Consider the following 21,262-nt stretch of genomic DNA (forward strand, 5'->3'; position numbering starts at 1 on the left):
AATTATAATTATAATATAATAAAATAGTAATTATAGTTGTTCTTAATTTATCTCTATATTGCTTGTTTATATGTCAATTGTTTGGTGATGGACTTGGACCCACCGTGCTCTGTCAGCATTTTGCTCGCTGATTGCAAATAATTGCTGGTTCCTCTGTCGCTAAATTCGCTATTACTTGTAATAGAGCAACAGATGGTCTCACTTTTCAGATTTTCTTTTTGACACCATTGTGAGAGATGTAACCGAGATTAGTCGTTGAATGAATCTGCCCCGAAGGACCTTCAAAAAAGAAGAGAAAAAAATTTCTTCCATCCAATTGATTTTTCATTTTTTTTAAACCAACTCAGAAAGCAGACATTGAATTAAGTAACCATTATTAACAAAACGATGTCTGGTTGCTCTCTATACATACCACCTAGTTATATTAGGCCAGGTTATGAGCAACCTCATTCATTTGTCTCTATTGATATGATTTATAGATACCACCCAATTTCGATTTACCGATTCTTATTAACCTCTCTTCCGAATGCTGTTCTTTCCGGTAGAAACTGAATCTTGATGACCTTACGACTTTCGAGAGAAGGTTTTTATTTTATTTTTTATTTTTTTTCTGACGTGGTAGCTGTGTCGGCGGGGGTGTTAAAAGGGATAAACGAGTGGCCAAAAAATAATAGGAGAGAGGTTGGTTAAAATAGTGTCGGTGGTGTATTAGGTATTTATTTATTTTTCTCATATTTACGGAAGAATGCTCGATAATTGTAAAAGAGAGGGATTGTTCGAAGGAACAAGAAAGAATAATAAGGGATGAAATACTTTCGGTGGATTCGCAAAGAAGGCCCAAAGTTTTCACTCCACAGGCATTACAGCTCAAACTGGGGAGCTTCATCTACAGTGACGACGGCTTCCTTTTGATCGCCCGACGACTGAGCTTTATCGTCTTCTGCTCACAATAAATAGAACAAAAGATCGGATTTTTGATCTGAGTTTGGGAGGAGAAGGGCAGATCTGGAGCAAAATTGGGACTGTGGGTGTGGTCTCTTTGTTTTGAACAATGGAGGCCAGTGCCGGTTTAGTTGCAGGTTCTCACAACAGGAATGAACTGGTCGTCATCCGTCGAGAGGGAGAATCTGGCGTAAGTTCAAGGATTTGATCTTGAATATTGGAAATGATGAATTCTTTTTTGTTGGTCTTGAAGAATCCGGCATCGCGGATTCTTTGCTTGGTTTTTGAAGAATTGAGAGGTTTTATTTTGTTGGTGTTTATTTGTTGTTGCAGCCCAAGCCGTTGCAGCCAATCAGTGGGCAAATCTGCCAGATTTGTGGGGATGATGTGGGACTTACTGTCGATGGAGAGCTCTTTGTTGCCTGCAACGAATGTGCTTTCCCAATTTGCAGGACTTGTTACGAGTACGAGCGTAGAGAAGGAAGCCAGGTCTGCCCACAGTGCAAAACTAGGTTCAAACGTCTGAAGGGTGAGCTACTTCGTCTTACCAAGATCTTTCAGCCATTTCGTTCTACAACATTTTCCCCTTTTCTTGTAATTGTTTGCTTGTTTAAAGAGCTTGGAATTTGCAGGATGTGCTAGAGTTGCGGGTGATGAAGAAGAAGATGATATCGACGACCTTGAGAATGAATTTAGTTTTACCGGAAGGGACAAACAGGATATGCAGTATCTTGCAGAGGCCATGCTTCAGGGGCACATGAGCTATGGCCGAGCCGGAGATGCAGATATGCCTCAAGTAGCTCATACAATACCACAAGTTCCTCTGCTTACCAACGGTCAAATGGTAAATCACCTGTGCAAATCCGTCTTTTTTGGGGCTTCAATTCCTTTAGGAGATTGTTTTTCTATACCAGTTTGTCTTGGATTTGAAGCTATGATTACCCCCTATTCTCTTCCCCATCTCTTTTAGCGTTAATGCACACACATGCAGAAGCTATCTCAGCTGATTGAATTTCTTAGACGGTCTTCATGGATGATGAATCTAATATATTTTTTATCGATGTGTTCTTCACGGTTCTAAAAAGATTTCTTATAGAATTATTGACATGGGTGATTGTAGGTTGATGATATACCTCCTGAACAGCACGCTTTGGTCCCTTCTTTCATGGGTGGCGGAGGGAAAAGGATCCATCCCCTTCCATTCGCGGATCCTAGCCTTCCAGGTGCTTTGACCTGTGTCCTAAAGAACTTTTCTTTTAATTGCTTTTGTTGACTTGTTTCATGTTGCAGTGATGGCAGCTGGATAGTTATTCTGTGTATTGTTGCTGTAATTCTATCTATTTTTAGCTTAATCTTATTTGCTCGCCTGGTGTGTTTTCCTTTTCTTTCATTTATAGTTCAACCTAGATCCATGGATCCATCGAAGGACTTGGCTGCATATGGTTATGGAAGTGTGGCTTGGAAAGAGAGGATGGAGAATTGGAAGCAAAAGCAAGAGAAGTTACAAGTGGTGAAGAATGAAAATGGTAGCAAAGATTGGGATAATGATGGTGATGGGCCAGATCTACCCCTGTAAGTGCTCAATAAACACTTCTGGCATCTGATAGTGTTAATGTATTGGTCCCAATGGTGAAGTGGATGGTCCATTTGCATAATTGGGGACTTAACATAAATTCAGTCCAGTAAGTTCATAAAATTCTGCAGGATATAGTCACTCTATGGATTATTTTGTGGTAATTATCATTACAAACTTTTTTTTTTTTCTCTTGATTATTTAATCATTTAATTGATTAGGAGGATTGGGCTTTGACCTAGTTATGATAACTGGGTTCCATAGCTGGAATCCTTTCAAACTCTATATAATCTTTAAAAAGTTGATTTTTCAAAATTTTAGTGATGCTTTGAAATATTATAATTTTTAATACTTTATTTTCTAGTATTTACTCACTTTCTGATTTGATTAACAAATAATGGTAATGACCATGCACTTCTTCAAGCAAGTACAGTTTTTAATTCTAAACTTTGGTGCCTTACTTTGTCTTTTATCAGAATGGATGAGGCTAGACAACCACTATCAAGGAAATTGCCAATTCCATCAAGCCAAATCAACCCTTATCGCATGATCATCATAATACGGCTTGTAATTGTTGGGTTCTTCTTTCATTACCGAATAACGCATCCAGCACCTGATGCATATGCATTATGGCTCATATCTGTGATATGTGAGATATGGTTTGCAGTTTCATGGATCCTTGATCAGTTTCCGAAGTGGCTCCCAATTGACCGAGAAACTTATCTAGATAGGTTATCGTTGAGGTTAGTGATTGGCTAAATTCAGTGTTCTTGGTTTTGTACACATACACCCAAATGTGGAATCAGAGTTTGTTACTTGTGCCTGAGTTTTTTCCTCCTTCCTTCTCAGGTATGAGAAAGAAGGCCAGCCTTCTCAACTCTCTTCTGTTGATATATTTGTGAGTACGGTAGATCCATTAAAGGAGCCTCCTCTTGTCACTGCAAATACTGTTTTGTCCATTCTTGCCGTGGACTACCCTGTCGAAAAGGTTTCCTGCTATGTTTCAGATGATGGTGCTGCTATGTTAACATTTGAAGCATTGTCTGAAACATCTGAGTTTGCACGGAAGTGGGTCCCTTTTTGCAAGAAGTTCAACATTGAGCCACGAGCACCTGAATGGTATTTTGCTCAGAAGATTGATTATCTCAAGGATAAGGTCTTGCCTTCATTTGTGAAGGAGCGGAGGGCGATGAAGGTAACAATATCTTTGTTAAATATGATTACTCTAAGTTCACCACTAACAATGTTTTGGCTTGTAGAGAGAATATGAGGAGTTCAAGGTTCGGATCAATGCTTTGGTTGCTAAGGCACAGAAAGTCCCTGAAGAAGGGTGGACAATGCAGGATGGGACTCCATGGCCTGGTAATAATGTCCGAGATCACCCAGGCATGATTCAGGTATACATATTGAGTTTATTTTTTTGGCTAATTTCCTTATGCAGGATTGATGTTGTTCTAATGTTACCTTTAGGATCCACTCCAAGTGTTTCCATCTTGCACCTTGCTTTTTATCAATAAAGTTCCTTTGGTTACTAAGCAAAGAAAAAAAATCTAATCCAGGTATTTCTGGGTCAAAGTGGGGGGCATGACACGGAAGGAAATGAACTCCCTCGCCTGGTTTATGTCTCTAGGGAAAAGAGGCCTGGATTTAATCACCATAAAAAGGCTGGTGCCATGAATGCTTTGGTGAGTAACCACCCATCAACAATTGGTCTTAATGAATTCTGGTGTTGATAAAAGTTTTCTAATTCCTTGTTTTCTATTTTCCCCCAATAAAATAGGTCAGAGTCTCTGCTGTGCTGACAAATGCACCATATCTATTGAACTTGGATTGTGATCACTACATCAATAACAGTAAGGCTCTCAGGGAGGCAATGTGTTTCATGATGGACCCTTTGATGGGAAAGAAAGTTTGTTATGTTCAATTCCCACAAAGGTTTGATGGTATTGATAGGCATGACCGATATGCTAATCGGAATGTTGTATTCTTTGATGTAAGCATGCAATCCTGTTTTCTTTTAATGTTTTATACACTACTTTTGTAATCAGCTGTTTGTGTTCTCGGATAAGTTAGTTGTTTCTAGAAAGAACTAATGGACAGGTCTCCTGTACCAGATTAACATGAAAGGTCTAGATGGGATTCAAGGACCTATTTATGTGGGGACAGGATGTGTATTTAGAAGGCAGGCACTCTATGGTTATGATGCTCCAAAGACAAAGAAGCCACCAACAAGGACATGCAATTGTTGGCCAAAGTGGTGCTGTTGCGGATGCTGTTGTTCTGGGAGGAGGAAGAAGAAGACTACTAAGCCTAAGTCTGAGAAGAAGAAAAGGGGTTCCAGAAATTTACCACCTGCATATGCTTTGGAAAGTATTGAGAAGGGTACTGAAGGTAAAAATCTTTTTCCTGTTTGATGTCATTGGTATCACTGATGTTATTTTTTAATGATGATTAAAAGTTTGCATTTAGGTTCTCTTTCACTTGTTTACCCCTCCTTCAAAATTCTATGCAAACAATTTAATATACCATGCATTTTAGGATATTTGAAGTAATAGAGACATGCTGATCTTGTGATTTCACATGTTCAGTTCCAGCTTCATTAAGGGTTAAGCCATATCCAACTTGGCAAAAGCCAGCCAAATTGATGCCCTTAAAAATGACTTCGCAAAATAAGTGTTGGCTTGCAAGTCATTTCTGAAGTTTTTGAAGATTTTCACAGCTCACTTTGGCTGTTTTTTGTGTCAAATCCTGTTGCAAATTGTCACCTCTACCATTGATCTGTTTGAGGGGACATGACTTGATGTAATGGTAAAATCTGAGGTTGGCAAGCATGAGAATGTGGGTTTGAGTCTGAGTGTGGTCAATTTGTGTGAAAAATAGGACTGTACCCTGTCTACCCCTCCTAAGACCCCAAGATAGCTGGGGCCCACATTGGGTAATGGCCTTTTCCCCCCTCTTTTTAAATACTGGTGATCAGTTTGGTTGTCTCATCAAAATGGTCCATTATTTGATTGTCTTGGGTACTTTCTATTTACATGCCAAAGAACTGGACTGTTGACAGTCATCATCCAGGTTTTGAAGTTGATTAGGGAGATGCATACATTTGCAGTCTGAAATTGTAAAGTTATATGAATCATTGAATCCATTTCAGCAGCTGCATGCGGTCTTTATTTATAAAATCACATTCATCTTTCCTATCCTGCCAGTTATGGTTCTCTACGATATCATTTCCCCAGCTATTGGTTCCATATTTTGTTTTTTTTTTTTGGTTTTGTTTCTTAACGTGGCTTGACTTCTTATGCAGGGATTGAGAGTGCAAAATCAACTGTGATATCTGAGGATAAGTTAGAAAAGAGGTTTGGCCAGTCCCCTGTGTTTGCTGCATCCACCCTTCTTGAGAATGGTGGGACACTGAAAAGTGCAAGCCCTGCATCTCTGCTGAAAGAAGCCATTCATGTCATCAGCTGTGGCTATGAAGATAAGACAGATTGGGGAAAAGAGGTAATATCACTAGTCGGCTACTTCTCTAGTCATGTATATAGAGTTGGTTGTCTGTTTTCAGACTTCACATTTACCTTATACTAAGCATATATTCTTGTCAGGTTGGTTGGATCTATGGTTCTGTTACAGAAGATATCCTTACTGGTTTTAAGATGCACTGCCATGGATGGCGATCAATATATTGTATCCCACCTAGGCCAGCATTTAAAGGATCAGCACCCATCAATCTCTCTGATCGTCTTAACCAGGTCCTTCGATGGGCTCTTGGTTCTGTAGAGATTTTCTTGAGCAGGCACTGCCCTATATGGTATGGATATGGAGGTGGTTTGAAATGGTTGGAACGTTGGTCTTACATAGGTGCTACTGTATATCCGTTGACATCAATTCCACTGTTGGCATATTGTACCTTACCTGCTGTGTGCTTGCTCACAGGAAAATTTATCACACCGGAGGTATGAAACTTGTCATTATATTAGTGACAGAACACATTGCTTTAATTGTACAATCCACTGTTTCTTAAATGTTTCTATCCTGTTTCTGCTGCAGCTTAGCAACATTGCAAGTTTATGGTTCATATCACTTTTCATATGTATTTTTGCTACAAGTATACTGGAAATGAGATGGAGTGGTATTGGTCTTGATGACTGGTGGAGGAATGAACAGTTTTGGGTCATTGGAGGTGTTTCTGCACATCTTTTTGCAGTCTTCCAGGGACTCTTGAAAGTATTGGCTGGTATAGATACCAACTTCACTGTGACATCAAAGGCTGGGGATGATGAGGAGTTTTCAGAGCTATATGCATTCAAGTGGACCACATTGCTTATCCCTCCAACAACACTTTTAATAATAAACCTCATTGGGGTTGTTGCTGGTATCTCAAATGCAATAAACAATGGGTACGAGTCATGGGGTCCTTTGTTTGGTAAGCTCTTTTTCTCTTTTTGGGTGATTGTCCACCTCTATCCATTCCTCAAAGGTTTATTGGGCCGACAGAACAGGACACCCACTATTATTATTGTCTGGTCCATTCTGCTTGCTTCTATCTTCTCCCTTTTGTGGGTCCGGATTGATCCATTCTTGGCCAAGTCGGATGGCCCTGTACTAGAGGAATGCGGACTAGACTGTAATTAGCAGGTTTGTAAGCATCCGGCCCTTGGGGGTCAATGGAGAACACTGGAGCTTAATTTGGTGATGTCTCGTTCGCATTACATGAGCCATGATGGTTGTTTTATTTTTTAGAAGAAACGAGACTTCAGTTTGGTGAGGTTCTGCAATCTGTAGATAATGTTTGGGTTGTGTTGGCAATATTTTTGGGGTGGGGCGAAAGACACTGCTTTGGCGAAGGGAATATAAGATGGTCAAGCTCTTCTCAGATCTCACCGCTATGTGTAAGTTTATTTTGTCAGAGATTATTAGGAAGTTTCACAGAAGTGCTTCTTGATTCTTTATTAGTTTGCTGAAAACGAGGAAGAGACAGAGGGGTCAGCCACATTGTTAGTTTGTTACCGCTGTTGTTCGTTGATCTGGTCTCTCTAGATTTTTCTTTGCAATAAGCGCAGGCATTTACCTGCATTATGTAACAATGATAGCCAGAACTAAGGTTTCGTAAGTTGGGGCTTATTTTCTACTCTGTTACATGGTCAACGTCTGATCCTGCTGGTTATGGTGATCACATGGCAATGCAGTGGAAGGTCAATAGAGTCATGAATTTATGGCATTGTCCTAGTGGTTAGCTGTGATGAGTTTGCTCTATGATTATGCTTCGGGCATGGATACCACCAGTTCAGAGATACTTCAGTCATTGTCTCATTGGAGGTGTTTGCAAGTAATAGGGTGGATGATTCCTCATTCATCTTCAGGTAATTTTTAGGGTTTATACTGTAATAAGAACTCAATTTGTGTTGAAAAAATAAAAAAAGAAAAACGAACAGATTTTGTATTTTCTTCGAGTCAGGATCTATAAATTGCCACTCATGGTACAGCATGAAAGTAAATCGTTTACACATGCATCGCTACGTAAGCATCATACAGGACCACAGTTCATAACAACCTTGTGAACTGGGATGGTCTGTCTGTATTTCTTATTTTATTTTATTATTTGTTTTTGGGGGTGGGGTACTCCATCCCCCATCACCTACCACGAACCAATAAGATATAAAATTGGACCAGTTCAGGCTTACACCTTGATCATCCAATATCCGACTCATTGACAGAAGATAAAAGGGAACTTGTGTTAATGACCCGGCTAGGGTATGACCCATTCTAAATTTAAACCAAATTGAATTGAATGGATGGTCCAAACATTGAATTGGATCAGTCCATAATGGTCCATTTGTTTAGGTGGGCATTTTATTGGGTTTTCCAAAGTCTCAAAACATGTGCACAATGAATATATAATAATTAATTGTAATTATTGTTGTCGTCTCCCTATGATGTTGCGCGATCTGACTGTTCCTTGCTGGAGGATGATTTGGCTTCTGGTCGGACGACGAGCTAAGTGGATCTGCAAAAATAGGATCAGAGAGCTTGGGGTGACTAGCCCGGCGAGGTCGTTTCGATGCTTAAGTTAGCAAGTTTGTTGCGAGTTGAAAAATGTTGAGAATATTGAGAGCTAGAGAGCAGGTAAATCATGCGTACCTTTTTGTGTCATTCGGGTTGGTGCCTTTATTTAGGTTTTGCTTGGCCTGGGTTTCACGCACCGCATCTGAGATTTTCAAGAGGTCGCCTAACGGATCTGAGATCCCTGAAGGTAATCACCATGCACGTTGGTCATCATCCAGAACACTGGGTACGTGGGTCAACATCTAAGAAACTTGGGAGTATTGGGATATGCATACCAAATTTGTCAGCGAGCACAACTCGCATGTTGCCTTTTAGACCTCAGTCAAGTTGGCAAGCCCTCGAGGGAGGTCGCTCCTCGCATCGAGGTCACACCGGCCAGTGACGAGGTGCTACAAGTCGGCCCTAGACGAGGTGCTCATACTTGGCTTATGTTATGGTTGAAGTTGCTAGGTTGGCGGTAAAGGCAGGTCGCTAGGTCGGGGCGAAGACGAACTACGATATAGGACTCCAAATCATCGCCTAGGTGGCGTTTGGGTGTCGTCCAGCTGTTTCGAGATGCCATGTGTCACAATGTCATTGGAGGGTCAAGTCCGCTCTCATCAATTGCCCCCCATTATCGAGATGAAAGTAGCTCAGCGAAGGGAGTAGATCGCTCCTTTTGGCCTGGAATGACTGGTTCGATAAGTTTGTAATCGTAAACATTGGTCCAATTTGCTTCTCAGGTCGGAAGAGTCCAAGTGTTTGTAGCCTTACGCATGACCTTGCTGTCTTGATTATCGAGACATGAGAGCGAATTCATTCGCTTGAGGAGAGGTGGAGCAGGTACCCCGAGGACATGTACCTTATTAGGGATGGAACCGTCAAGGGGTTCTGCAATCTGACCATTACCCCAAGAGCGAAGTTTATCATGCCATCGTCAAGAGGGGGTTCAGTGTGAGTGCTTTATCAGGTCATTCCACCTAGGTAGACTTTGACGCAACGTCCTTAAGCGCTAGTTCTCAAAAGAGTAGCCAGCGAGTTCGATGCGGAGCCTAAAACTGGGTGGAGGTCTATTGTGAAGAGATTGACTAAGTTTGTGTCTGTCATGGTGCTGAAAGCGAAATGCTTTTTATTTTGCCCATGCAAAAGAGGTGATTAGGTCGTATGTGGAGTCGAGATCTTTTATCAGCTTGGCACCTTAGCCATTAGGCTCTGGGAGCCACTCGCGGTCCACTCTCCTTATCATTGATTTTGCCCATGCCGAAGAGACGAATAGGTTTTAACACGTATATGCTGAAGAAGTGAATAGGTCTTAGCACGTCTATGCCGAAGAGGCGACTAGGACTTATTTTCCCTTGCCGAAGAGGCAACTGGGACTTAGCACGACTATGCCGAAGAGGCGACTAGGACTTATCTACCCATGTCGAAGAGGCGACTGCATCTTGTATTGTGCCGAGGTCTTTTGTCAGCTCGACATCACGGCCCTTAGGCTTCTGGGAGTAACTCGCATTCCTCTCTCCAGTTCGACGATCATAGGTAATACCTTCTTGGGTTTCCGATGTTCCCCGCTCGAGGTATTTGTTTTCCTTCCAAGGTCTCGAGCTCGTACATGCCTTCCCCGACTACCTGTCTTAATCGGTACGAACCTTCCCAGTTCGGTCTGAGCTTATCGACACCGGGCTCAGGTACCATAACCTTTCGAAGAACCAAGTCGTCGAAATGGAAGTGTCGTTTCTTGACCCGAGCGTTATAGTATCGAACCACTCTCTGCTGGTAGGCTGTAGTCCGAATGTATGCCAGGTTCCATATTTGTTTCAGTAAGTCGATGTTGGTACAGAGCTCGTCGTCGTTTGTCTCCTCGTCGTAGGCCTCTAAGCATAGTGTTGGCACCTCGATCTCTTTTGGGATCACCACTTTCGTGCCGTAAGTGAGGTTGAAAGGAGTCTCACCCATGGCGGTCTTGACGGTAGTCCGGTAGGCCCATAACACACTGGGCAGTTCGTCTACTCACAGTCCTTTGGCTCGGGTTAAGCGTGTTAGACAGTCTTGTATACCCTTAGCTTCAATCGGATTTGATGTACTTTTGTTATTTAGTGGAAATCAATTAAAGTGCATGTTTGATTCATGTTGTTTGGTATAATTCTGTGTAAGACCCTAAAACTGGACACTTATAGAAACTTGTGTTAGTTTTAAATGTTCACAGCCATTGGATAGGTCTGGGGAGATTAATCCTACCAAGGCTGATACTGATGTGCCACCAAGTGTTGGGATGGCTTGTTTCGGCCATCAGGGTAAGACCCAAGGCACATGCAGTATGAGATTGCTTGAACCCTTGAACCGGATCAGATTTCCAGTGTTGCCCTACACCTTGGAGACAGATGGGCAAAACTTGAAAGTTACACCTGACCCCTGGACTTGATTATGACACATCACTAGGTGTCGGATCGGGCTGTTTTTGATGTGTCAATCAGTGAGATCCTTAGTGGGGGTCAAAACCTGAACATGTTGGGGCAGTCTGAGAATTCATCTGAGTGAGTGGTCATAGTGACAGGATCAACCCATTTGTCGGACAATGGTAATGATCGGGAATGCACTCTCTCTGATGGAAACCAAACTGCCGGCAGTTGATTTCAATCGTTGGAATTTTGTTTTGCAAAATAAGATATACATATATGTATATGTACGGTTTCAAAAGATTTGCAAAAGGTTTTAATTCCCGGGATCCATGTGAGTAAAGAGTGCGGCACTGTTCCTTGCGGCCGAGGGAGAGGTCTTCTCTTGTCGGGCAGTGCTTGATCATTAAGGGCTGAGATGTTAAGTGTAAGACCATTTAGGATAATACCTGATGGGCTAATCTTGCACCTGCCCACAGTCCCAGTGTTTTTATAAGATGGCTTGGCCCAGGGACCACTTAATGTAAGTGTTGAGCCCATAGGGTCCATGTGATGGGCTCAAGGGGGTCACTGAGTCTTTTAGTGAATTCTGCTGGGCCTTGTAATAAAGGCTGGGCCGAACCCATGTGGCTGGTGTGTAGATCAATGCTTGATTCCCACGCCATACAAAGAAGCCCAACTGGGCAGCAGGTTGGAAACTAGTTAAACATTGAACACTTAATGGGCCAAAAGCCCATTTCGAACTGGGCTAATATGATCACCAGTTCATAGGGCGAATCTGAGATTAGTGTTAGTAAAAGGATTGGGTCTTTGACCTTATCCACTATAAGAGACCAAATTCAAATTAGATTTGAATCTGGTAACCTCCTGATAAGATCAGGAGTTAACTAACTTAATCTGAAAATAGGATTAAGATTAACCTCTATCCAAATACTGATTTGGATTATGATAACTCCCAAAATATTGGGAGGTTTCTTAATCAAGAAGAAAGAGAAGAAAATCCTAGCAGAAATATCAGATTTTGAACTAGGGGTTTTGAATAAGCAAGAAACACATCCTGCAATCTGAGATTTGATCTCTCACAGACTCCAGAGAGAAGAGACAATTCTGCCCTCTTCGTCCCTGGACTTCTCCTCCTTCAGCCGCCGCCACTACCTGTTGGAAGATTGGATCTTTGCAGCAACAGGAAGTCAAGAAAGCAGTTCTTGACAATAGTCTTGCAAGAAAGACACTAGGATTCGGTGTTCAATGTTTCCAGAGGGTTCTTGTGAAGAATCTAGTGTGTAGGACGCACCCTGTTGGTTCCGTTCCATCCACATCTGTGTCATCTTTAGCAGGAGCGGATCTTGGTCACTTCTTTGGGCGTGAACACCAACTTTGGGAGATATTATTTCTCCGGATCAGGTATAATCCTTCCTGTTTCCTTTTGGTTTAGATTTGGTTTGTTTATGGTTCAAGTAGGATCCTTGAATAATGTATTTAAATTTAGGGAATATGATTCCTAGTTGGAAGAAAGTAGGAATTTTTTTTTGAAATTCGCCCCAATTCCGCACCTTTCTTGGCGTCCATTAGATAGATCCTACCATTCTTTCAAAGCGAGCCTTCAGTCTATGGAGTATGGCTCTGTTAGTGAATTCCGCTTGCCCGTTTGCCTGGGGGTTTGCTATTGAGATGAAGTTTTGTTGTATTCCCATCTCGGCACACCAATTCTGGAACTTGATGTCCTCGAACTGCTTTCCATTGTCGGAGATGAGTACCCGAGGTAGCCTGAAGTGACATACTATATTCCTCCAAAATAAATTTTGTATGTTGCGGGCTGTGATCGTCGTTAGTGGTTCCGCTTCCACCCACTTCGCAAAATAACCCAATGCTACCACCAGGAATCTCCTCTGTCCTGTCACTGGCGGGAATGGGCCAAGGATGTCGATTCCCCACTATGCGAAGGGCCACAGGTTGGTGAGGTATTTGAGTTCGACAGCAGGTCCGTGGTGGATGTTGGCATGCCTTTGACACTTGTCACACTTCTTGACGAGCTCGAGTGCGTCTGCTTTCATTGTGGGCCAGTAGTACCCTTGTCGTAACACCTTCTGAGCGAGAGCCCTGCCCCCAAGTGTCTGCCACACAAGTCCTCATGGGTGTCGCGGAGAACGAGCTCAACCTCTGAGGGTCGCAAGCAACACAAGTAAAGGAGCGTGAAAGATCTCCGGTACAACTGTCCATCTATAATGATGTACTTAGCTGACTAGCACTCTACCATTCGGGCCGCATTGCGATCTGCAGGGAGGGTCCCGTGAAACAGATAGTTCGCGAGTGGGTCAATCCAGCTCGGCTCTGCTTGTACTATAGGAGCGACCTCTCCTGCCCCCCCGAGAATGCTAGGCCGAGGTAGGTCCTCTATGTGCACGGTCCACATGGTGTTGCTGCTTGTGCTAGCTAACTGGGACAAGGAGTCGACCTCAGCGTTCTCAGATCTCGGGATCTACCAAATGAAATATGATAGGAAGCCGTGTATAACCTCTCTGACCTTGGCTAAATAAGTGGCCATGGTGGGGTCGCGGGCTTCATACTCGCCGCTGACCTGCTTGACCACGAGCTGGGAGTTGTTGCAGATGATGAGGTGTTTATTCTTTACTTCCTTCACTAAAGTGAGCCCGGCTACTAATGCCTCGTACTCTGCTTCGTTGTTGGATGTTGCGAACCCGAATTGGAGCGCGTATTCTAGTTTCACCCCGCTTAGACCGTACTGAATTATGCTCGTACCGCTTCCTTGCTGATTGGACGAGCCGTCGACGTGAAGGATCCAAGGCTCTTCGTCCTAGGTCGGACTTTCTCTAACCAAGACTGGTGCCGCGCTGGTTGAAGCTTCCTCTGTGTGCTCGAGTTCGGCCAGTTCAGGGGTTGCGGTGCTGAACGTGCATTCTGCCACGAAATCAGCTAAGGCTTGGGCCTTAATCACCATCCGTGGTTCATACCGGATGTACTCATTGAGTTCGATGACCCATTTCGTCAGTCTGCCAGACACCTCGGGCTTGAGCAGGATCTGTCTCAGAGGCTTGTTGGTGAGAACGACGACGGTGTGGGCTTGGAAGTAGGGATGAAGCTTTTGAGCTTCTATGACTAGCGCATACACTAGCTTCTCGATCTTCGGATACATTGTTTCAGCATCCTGCATAACCTTACTAACATAGTAGATGGGTCTTTTGACCCAATCTACCTCTTTTATCAGTACCGAGCTGACCACCTTGTCGCTCGCGGAGAGGTACAACCTTAAAATATCTCCTCTATAGGTCGGGTTAGAACGGGATACTAGCTAGGTATTTTTTCAGCTCATCGAAGGCGAGCTGACACTCTGCGGTCCACTCGAAGTCTTTACTTTTCTTTATGGTTTTAAAGAAAGGCAGGCAGCAATCTGTCGATTTAGACATGAAACGACTTAGAGCGGCTATGCGGCCATTGAGCCTCTGAATCTCTTTTAATTTGTGAGGTGGCCTCAAATCTAAGATGGCCTTTATCTTTTCCGGGTTGGCTTCGATGCCACGTCGATTGTCTATGTAGCCCAAGAATTTACCCGAGGTGACATTGAAGACACATTTGTTGGGATTTAACTTCAAGTTGTATTTTCGTAAAATTTCAAAAACATTTTGCAAATCATTCAATAGAAATTTTGAAAGTTGGGTCTTAACGACCATATCATCTACATAGCATTCAACTTTGTTTCCGATTAACGGCTCAAAAATCCTATTTACAAGTCTTTGAAAGGTTGCCTCGGTATTTTTAGTCCGAAGGGCATAACCTTATAACAGTACAATCCAAGCTCGGTTATGAAGGCTGTCTTTTCCTCATCGGTAGGGTCCATCCTGATCTGGTTGTAACCCGAGTAAGCATCCAGAAAGCTCAACAAATCATGCCCTGAGGTCGCATCCACTAGGCGGTCGATCTTGGGCAGCGGAAATCAGTCCTTTGGGCAGACTTTGTTCAAATTGGTATAATCGACGCACATGCGCCATTTACTGTTGGCATTTTTTTACTAGAATTGGGTTGGTTACCCAGCTCGGGTAATGGACCTCCCTGATGAAGTCTGCCGCTAAGATCTTCCCTACCTCCTCGTTGACTATCCTCCAACACTCCGGGGAGAGGTTGCGTTTTTTGTGTCTAACGGGCCTGACTAAGGGACCGGTATTTAATTTGTGAGTTTGGAATTTAGAATCTATGCTAGGCATTTTTGCCGCAGACCAAGCAAATACATCTAAATTTTTAAGTATAAAACTTACCAGTTGAGAGCGGAGTGGTTCCTCGATTGAAGCATCGATATGGAGGGTCTTAGCTGGATCATCTGTTGAGACCGGGATGTGAACCGTCTCTTTTACCGGTGTAGCTCGCTCCTCGGCATACTCCGTAGGTCGCTCGAGCTCGACGTCATCTGCTAGCTTGGCTTTCCCTTTGAGGGCGGCGACATAGCATTTGCAAGATTCGAGCTGGTCGCCTCACACCACCCCTATTTCATAATCCGTAGGGAACTTCATTGCCAAGTAATAGGTGGATACTACCGCACGTAGAGCGTGCGTAATGGGCCGACCTAATATGTTATTGTACTGGGAGGGAGTTACAACCACTAAGAATGTGTGCTCAAACCTCGCAATATTTGGCCACTTGCCGACCTCTACGGGTATCGAGACATGCCCTAGAGGTCTGACCTCTTCACCGCTGAAGCCTACCAGGGGAGTATCTGTCGGCTTTAGATCGCTTGTTTGGAGCTGCAGCTTGTCGAAGGTGTCTTTGAACAGGATGTCGGCCAAGCTACCCGAATCCACTAGGACGCGCTTGACGTTGAAATCATTTATCCTCAACTTTATCACCAAAGCGTCATCATGTGGATATTGGATCCTGCACGCATCATCTTCCGTGAAGTAGATGGGGTCTTCGAGCCTAGGTCGTTTCAGTGGGTTCTGCTCTTCATTTTCTAATTCGCGAACTGAAGCTCGACCTACTGCCGAAGTGCAGCCCACGATGATGGACCCGCCAGTAATCATGTTGATTACTCCACGGATCTATCTTTCTTCGGGTAACTGCCATGGCGGCTGCTCGCTCTGTCTGCTGTTGGACTCAAGAGCGTTTCTTCTCTGGTCCCCCTATTGGTCTGTTTGGCGATATGCTTGGTTCCTGTCTTCTCTTTGTATAAAGTTTTTTAGATATCCGCGACGGGTGAGCTCCTCGATCTCGTCACAGAGGTTCCTACAGTTCTCTGTATTGTGTCCGTGGTCTTTGTGGAAATGACAATACACATTTCTATTTTTTGGGGCGGGATCTCCCCTCAACCGAGGTGGCCACTTCACATAGGAGTCTTTGATTGCCATCAGGTTTTCTCCTCGCTTTGCGTTGAGGGGTGCGTAGCTCGTCCTTTCAACAGGCAGAGTTCTGGAATGCTGACATGACTTGTGATATCGTGAAGGAGGTCGGCGAGCTTGTGGAATTTTGTGATGTCTTTTGGCTTGTTGGCCACTACATGCCACTTGAACTCCCTGTGAGTTATGCCTTTCTTTGCTACCGTGAGCCTCAATGCTGGTTCTAGATCAGGGATCTGCAGGCAAGTGTCGTTGAAGTGTTTGATATAGCTTCTAATGGACTCCCCTTCTTGTTGAACTACGTTGAGGAGGCTTTCTTGGGACCTCGGGCACTTCTTGCTGGTGATGAAGTACGATGTGAACATTCTACGAATTGCGCCCAGCTCTTGATTGTTCCTGGTGCGAGGTTCCAGTACCATGTGCGAGCTACTCCTTTAAATGTTGTGGAGAAAGTCACGCACATGCATGACTCGTCAGCCCCAACTAGATGCATCTGGGACTGAAAGGAGTCTACATGGTCATTGGGATCAAAAGATCTGTCATACTTGTCGAGGGGAGGCATTTTAAAATCCTTATGCATCGGGGTCGCCAATAGCTTGAAGGAGAGAGGGGATGACCCGGAGAGGAGAGGAATTGTCTTTGTTGCTACTGAGCTCGCCTCCTCTTTACCTTTCACTTGTTTTGTTGGTTGGGCCTTAGGAGCTGGCTGTTTTGAATTGAGGTTCAACATGCTTTGCGACGCGTTCGTTGTTGTTTCTTCGTCGGCTCCGCATTGGTGGTGCTGACCTCTGTGTGCTCTGGTATTGTTCTGGCGTGAGGTGGCTCTTGGCTCCCTGGATGTTGAGGCTGACTGCCAGGGATGGAAGGGCCTTGCCTTGAGTTTGTGTCCAGAACCCCAAACCGGTTACCTACGAGAGAACCCTCTTGATGCGATTGCCAAGGAAGGATGGCCTTGGCGGGCTGGGTGTCTCTGGACCTGTTTCGAACGTTGCCCTATGAAGCGGGCAGAGTGACCTGCCTGCCTCTCTTGTTGTGAGGTGAGACTTGGCTTCCAAGAGGAAGGGGAACTTGAGAAGTCTCCTCGCCTTGTTGGGGAGATCGGGTGTTCTGTATGCGAGGCCGGTTCTGCTGAATCGCTGGATGCCGAGGTGGAACTGGCTGCTGGATTTGCTGTAGTGGAGGGAGCTGCTGCTGGTAGAACTGGTAGAAGACTTGTTGATACTATTGGAACTGTTGGACTTGTTGCATTTGGAACTGAATGGCCGACACGTAGTGTACCAGGTCATCGAATTGGGATTGCCCGATTCCAGGGGAACCACAGATGGTTTAGCAAAGGTCGCACCAACTACAAGAGGGAGTTGTGCGTTTACCTGCGTAGAGGCTTGTGGCATGGTCAGTGTTGGAACCCCAGCCGCAATGAGCAGTATGGTGAACTGACCGATGTAGACTGTCGGGAGTTGAGGTTGCCCCCTAGAGACGCTCATTTTAGTGCTCTGTCCGGCGTGACTGGAGGATGCCATTGCTTTCAGATGAACTATTGTGTGTGGAGAAGGCTTTCTGTAGCGTTTCCCACAGACGACACCAATTGATGTAGCACAATCTGACTGCTCCCTGCTGGAGGATGTTCTGGCTTCCAGTCGGACGACAAACTAGGTGGATATGCAATAATAGGATCAGAGAACCCAGGGTGACTAGCCTAGCGAGGTCGCTCCGATGCTTTAGTTAGCAAGCTTATTGCAAGCTGAAAATTGCTGAGAATATTGAGAGCTAGAGAGCATAGAAATCACGCATACATTTTCGTGTCATTGGGGTTGATGCCTTTATATAGGCTTTGTTTGGCATGGGCGTCACGCACCGCATCTGAGATTTTCGGGAGGTCGCCTAATCGGTCTGAGACCCCCGTAGGTAACCGCCACGCACGTTGGCCTTCCTCCAGAGCACTCGGTATGTGGGTCAACTTCTGAGAAACTTGGGAGTGTCGGGATATGCATACCAAATTTGTCAGCGAGCACAACTCGCAGGTTGCCTCTTGGACCTCAATCAGATCGTCAAGCCCTCGAGGGAGGTTGCTCATCGCGTCGAGGTCACACTGGCCAGTGACGAGGTGCTACAATTCGGCCCTAGACGAGGTGCTCCTAGCCGGCCTAAGTTGTGGTTGAAGTCGCTAGGTTGGCAATAAAGGCAGATCGTCTGGTCGGGGCGAAGACGAACTACGATCTATGACTCCAAATCATTGCCTAGGTGGCGTCTGGGTATTGTCCAGCTGTTTCGAGATGCCATTTGTCACAATGTCATTAGAGGGCCAAATCCGCCCTCATCACCCTGGTAGGACAACTGGACAAGCTAAGTGGAAATTGGAAATGCCTCTCTATTGTCGTTTTCTCCCAACACCTTTATATACCTATTAAAGTCGTATAGCCGTTAGAAGTTAAATCTGCTTAACAAACAATACATTAGGTTGTGTTTTGTATTGCAATAAGTGAATGCCAGGTATCGATAGTGAAATTTTTATTATCGAGCGTATCAAACAAACCTTCAATACTGTACTTTTTGTATTTGTCTTAGTATGATTTGTCGGGATTAATTATGTTGGAGGATTTCTACCATTTAAACCCATAGAAAGCTAGAAACTCTCTCAACTCTCTTTTAGTGGTGACCTTTAAAATCAATTTGTGTCGTATGATATGCACCAAATCACCAGTACTTTCCGATATTTTGAACCTGACTCAATTTAGGAAGAATGCAAATACAAATATGCTTGGTGCAGAACATTATAGACAGAACCTTTAAACTTGTAGTTGCACTCCGCATTGTATTTGCACTCCGCATATTCGTATTTGTGCTCTTCCCAAACTGAGCTTTAAGTGAAGGTAAATCTGGTTTGATTTTGCACTAAAAAATTTACAGCATCTATGGTTGTGATAGCAAACTCAAATCTCAGTGTTAGAACCATCTTATTTTATATTGACAAAGATTGAGTTCAAAACTTGCTTTCACTTTTTTCAAATTTAAATACAATTGATCAAACAAATTTACTTTTATTTTCAGTGTAAAAATCAAGGTTTTTAAAACCTATTCAGGGAACGAACCGGTCAGAGGTCCGGTTTCTGATCGAACGGTCCGACCGTTTGAACCAAATAGTTAGCCCATTCTGACAAAAAAAAAAACAATTAAAAAAATTAAAAAGCAACCAACTTAAAACAAACAAAACAAACAAACTGAGAGGAACTAAGCAAATATCAACCTAACAAAGCAAACCAACAAGACAAAGAGTCACCAGAAAAAACATAAAACTAGGGAAAAAAAACTAACCTACTTAAAACACAGAGGATCTAAGTTTGGAGAAGAAAGAAGCCACCCCAAAGATTGGCCTTGAAATACATTTGGTTCTTAGTAGTGGTGAACCAAGTTTTTCACAAGCTTTTCAACTTCGAGCTTGATGATTAAGTGTTTGTTAAAACAAGTACTTCTTATAAGTACTTATTTTAACAGCCACTTAAGCCTGTTTGGTGACCCACTTGCCAAATCACTTATTATATATTTAAGCACTTATTAGGGTGGGGATGTTTGGTAAGCTACTTTCCCAATAAGTGCTTATATTGACACAAATGACAATTTTAGCCCTCACTTCACTCAAAATGCAACCAAATATTCATCCAACTTCAACAATTTTTTTGCATGATTTTTAACAAAAAAAAAATCAGATTTCTCATATGAAACCAATATATTTTTGAATTAGACATATATCATACGAAAGAACCAAAAAAAAAACACCAAACATGGAGATGAGGAGTTTCGCGAATTAGCCCCCTTGTTGCTGTGGCTGGGCAGTGAGATTGTCATCGTTAAACTCTTCCAAATTGTAGATCTACGAACACATCAAATAGGGGAGTTTCAAGTTTAAAAAAACCCAAGAAAAATGGCTTAATATGAAGAAAAAACTTCACAAAATGTAAGAAAATAGAAAATTGACAAGTTTACCAGCCATTTTTCCCCACTGCCGATCGTCACTAGTAGACCTGTAACTTGGTGCGCTGCTACCTAATCCGCTATGTTAGAATGAGAGGAGAGGGAGGTCAAACCTCATATGGAGGTATTTCGGGTATTAAACAAATACCAGGGACTAGTTTGTCCCATTCTATTGGAAGAAATATTTCTCCAAAGTGCTGAAAAAAAAAAGCCAACTTTAGGTTACTTTTTAAGAAGTGCTTCTTTTAACAAAAAGTATTTCTTCCCCACTTTTTTACCAAACACATAAAAACACTTAATAACCACTTAATATATGGTCCCTAGGGATGGCAATTTCATGGGAATTTGCGATGAACCCACAGCTTGCACCACGGAATTGCGATAAACCCACGGTTCATCGCACACCCTCAACAAGCCAACTCACAACCTGAGCCAAGGCAAACCCGGGCCAAACCCACGACAAGACCCGCACATGCTCAGACCCGTTAAGGAACACGACATGATGCCATGTAGGACTAACAAAACGTCACCCTCCAAGCGGTGATGTCACTAGTGCCACGACAATTCAGTACGACACACAAGAGGTGGTAGCACACGTGAGTAATGAGGGCTCCTGAGAGAAAGGAAAGCCAATCCTCACGAGACACATGGCAAAACCCCTGTGGTGCACTTAATGATTAACATCAAACCCAGTATTCTCTTTCCAATTAGAGACAAACACCTTTATCTCCTACCTTTTAGGATCTCAGGATCTTCCCCATAAATAGAGATCCTCCTCGTATTGAAACTTATTCAACACCCAATACTTAAGCCCCTTTGCCTTGGACACCTTGCTCTACCTAGCATCCTAGCCCGAAAACCAATTTCCCCACTTCCTAGTCTTTCTTTGTCTTTCAAAGAGACCACCTCCCAACCAAGCCTTACCCTACCTATAATAAAATCTCTAGTTCATCTTTGATCACAAAGAATGGCCTCACATAGGATTAACCTTACCTCCATCC

General features: G+C 43.5%; 1 protein-coding gene across 1 annotated transcript; it reads left to right on the forward strand.

The window, feature by feature from the left end:
• Positions 1-672: 672 nt before the first annotated feature.
• Positions 673-7,955, forward strand: LOC148849642 (putative cellulose synthase A catalytic subunit 5 [UDP-forming]). Its single transcript, XM_088949407.1, has 14 exons — positions 673-1,132; positions 1,276-1,471; positions 1,575-1,786; positions 2,063-2,165; positions 2,340-2,514; positions 2,992-3,258; positions 3,365-3,710; positions 3,775-3,912; positions 4,075-4,200; positions 4,296-4,508; positions 4,630-4,906; positions 5,820-6,016; positions 6,118-6,468; positions 6,563-7,955. Exons 1-14 carry the CDS (start codon positions 1,052-1,054, stop codon positions 7,145-7,147), a joined length of 3,267 nt encoding a protein of 1,088 aa, XP_088805533.1. The 5' UTR covers positions 673-1,051; the 3' UTR covers positions 7,148-7,955.
• The last annotated feature ends 13,307 nt before the right edge of the window (positions 7,956-21,262 follow it).

Source organism: Nelumbo lutea, chromosome 6, assembly GCF_056320005.1.
Source record: "Nelumbo lutea isolate HS-2025 chromosome 6, American lotus-T2T, whole genome shotgun sequence".
NCBI lineage: Eukaryota > Viridiplantae > Streptophyta > Magnoliopsida > Proteales > Nelumbonaceae > Nelumbo > Nelumbo lutea.

What these genes read in the sequence shown, in the direction of transcription:
- LOC148849642 (XM_088949407.1), top strand. Translation starts at nt 1,052, where the DNA reads ATGGAGGCCAGTGCCGGTTTAGTTGCAGGTTCTCACAACAGGAATGAA. An exon ending in TAGGTTCAAACGTCTGAAGG is followed by an intron (nt 1,472 to 1,574) that starts GTGAGCTACTTC and finishes TGGAATTTGCAG; the next exon opens with GATGTGCTAGAGTTGCGGGT. An exon ending in TGCTTACCAACGGTCAAATG is followed by an intron (nt 1,787 to 2,062) that starts GTAAATCACCTG and finishes GGGTGATTGTAG; the next exon opens with GTTGATGATATACCTCCTGA.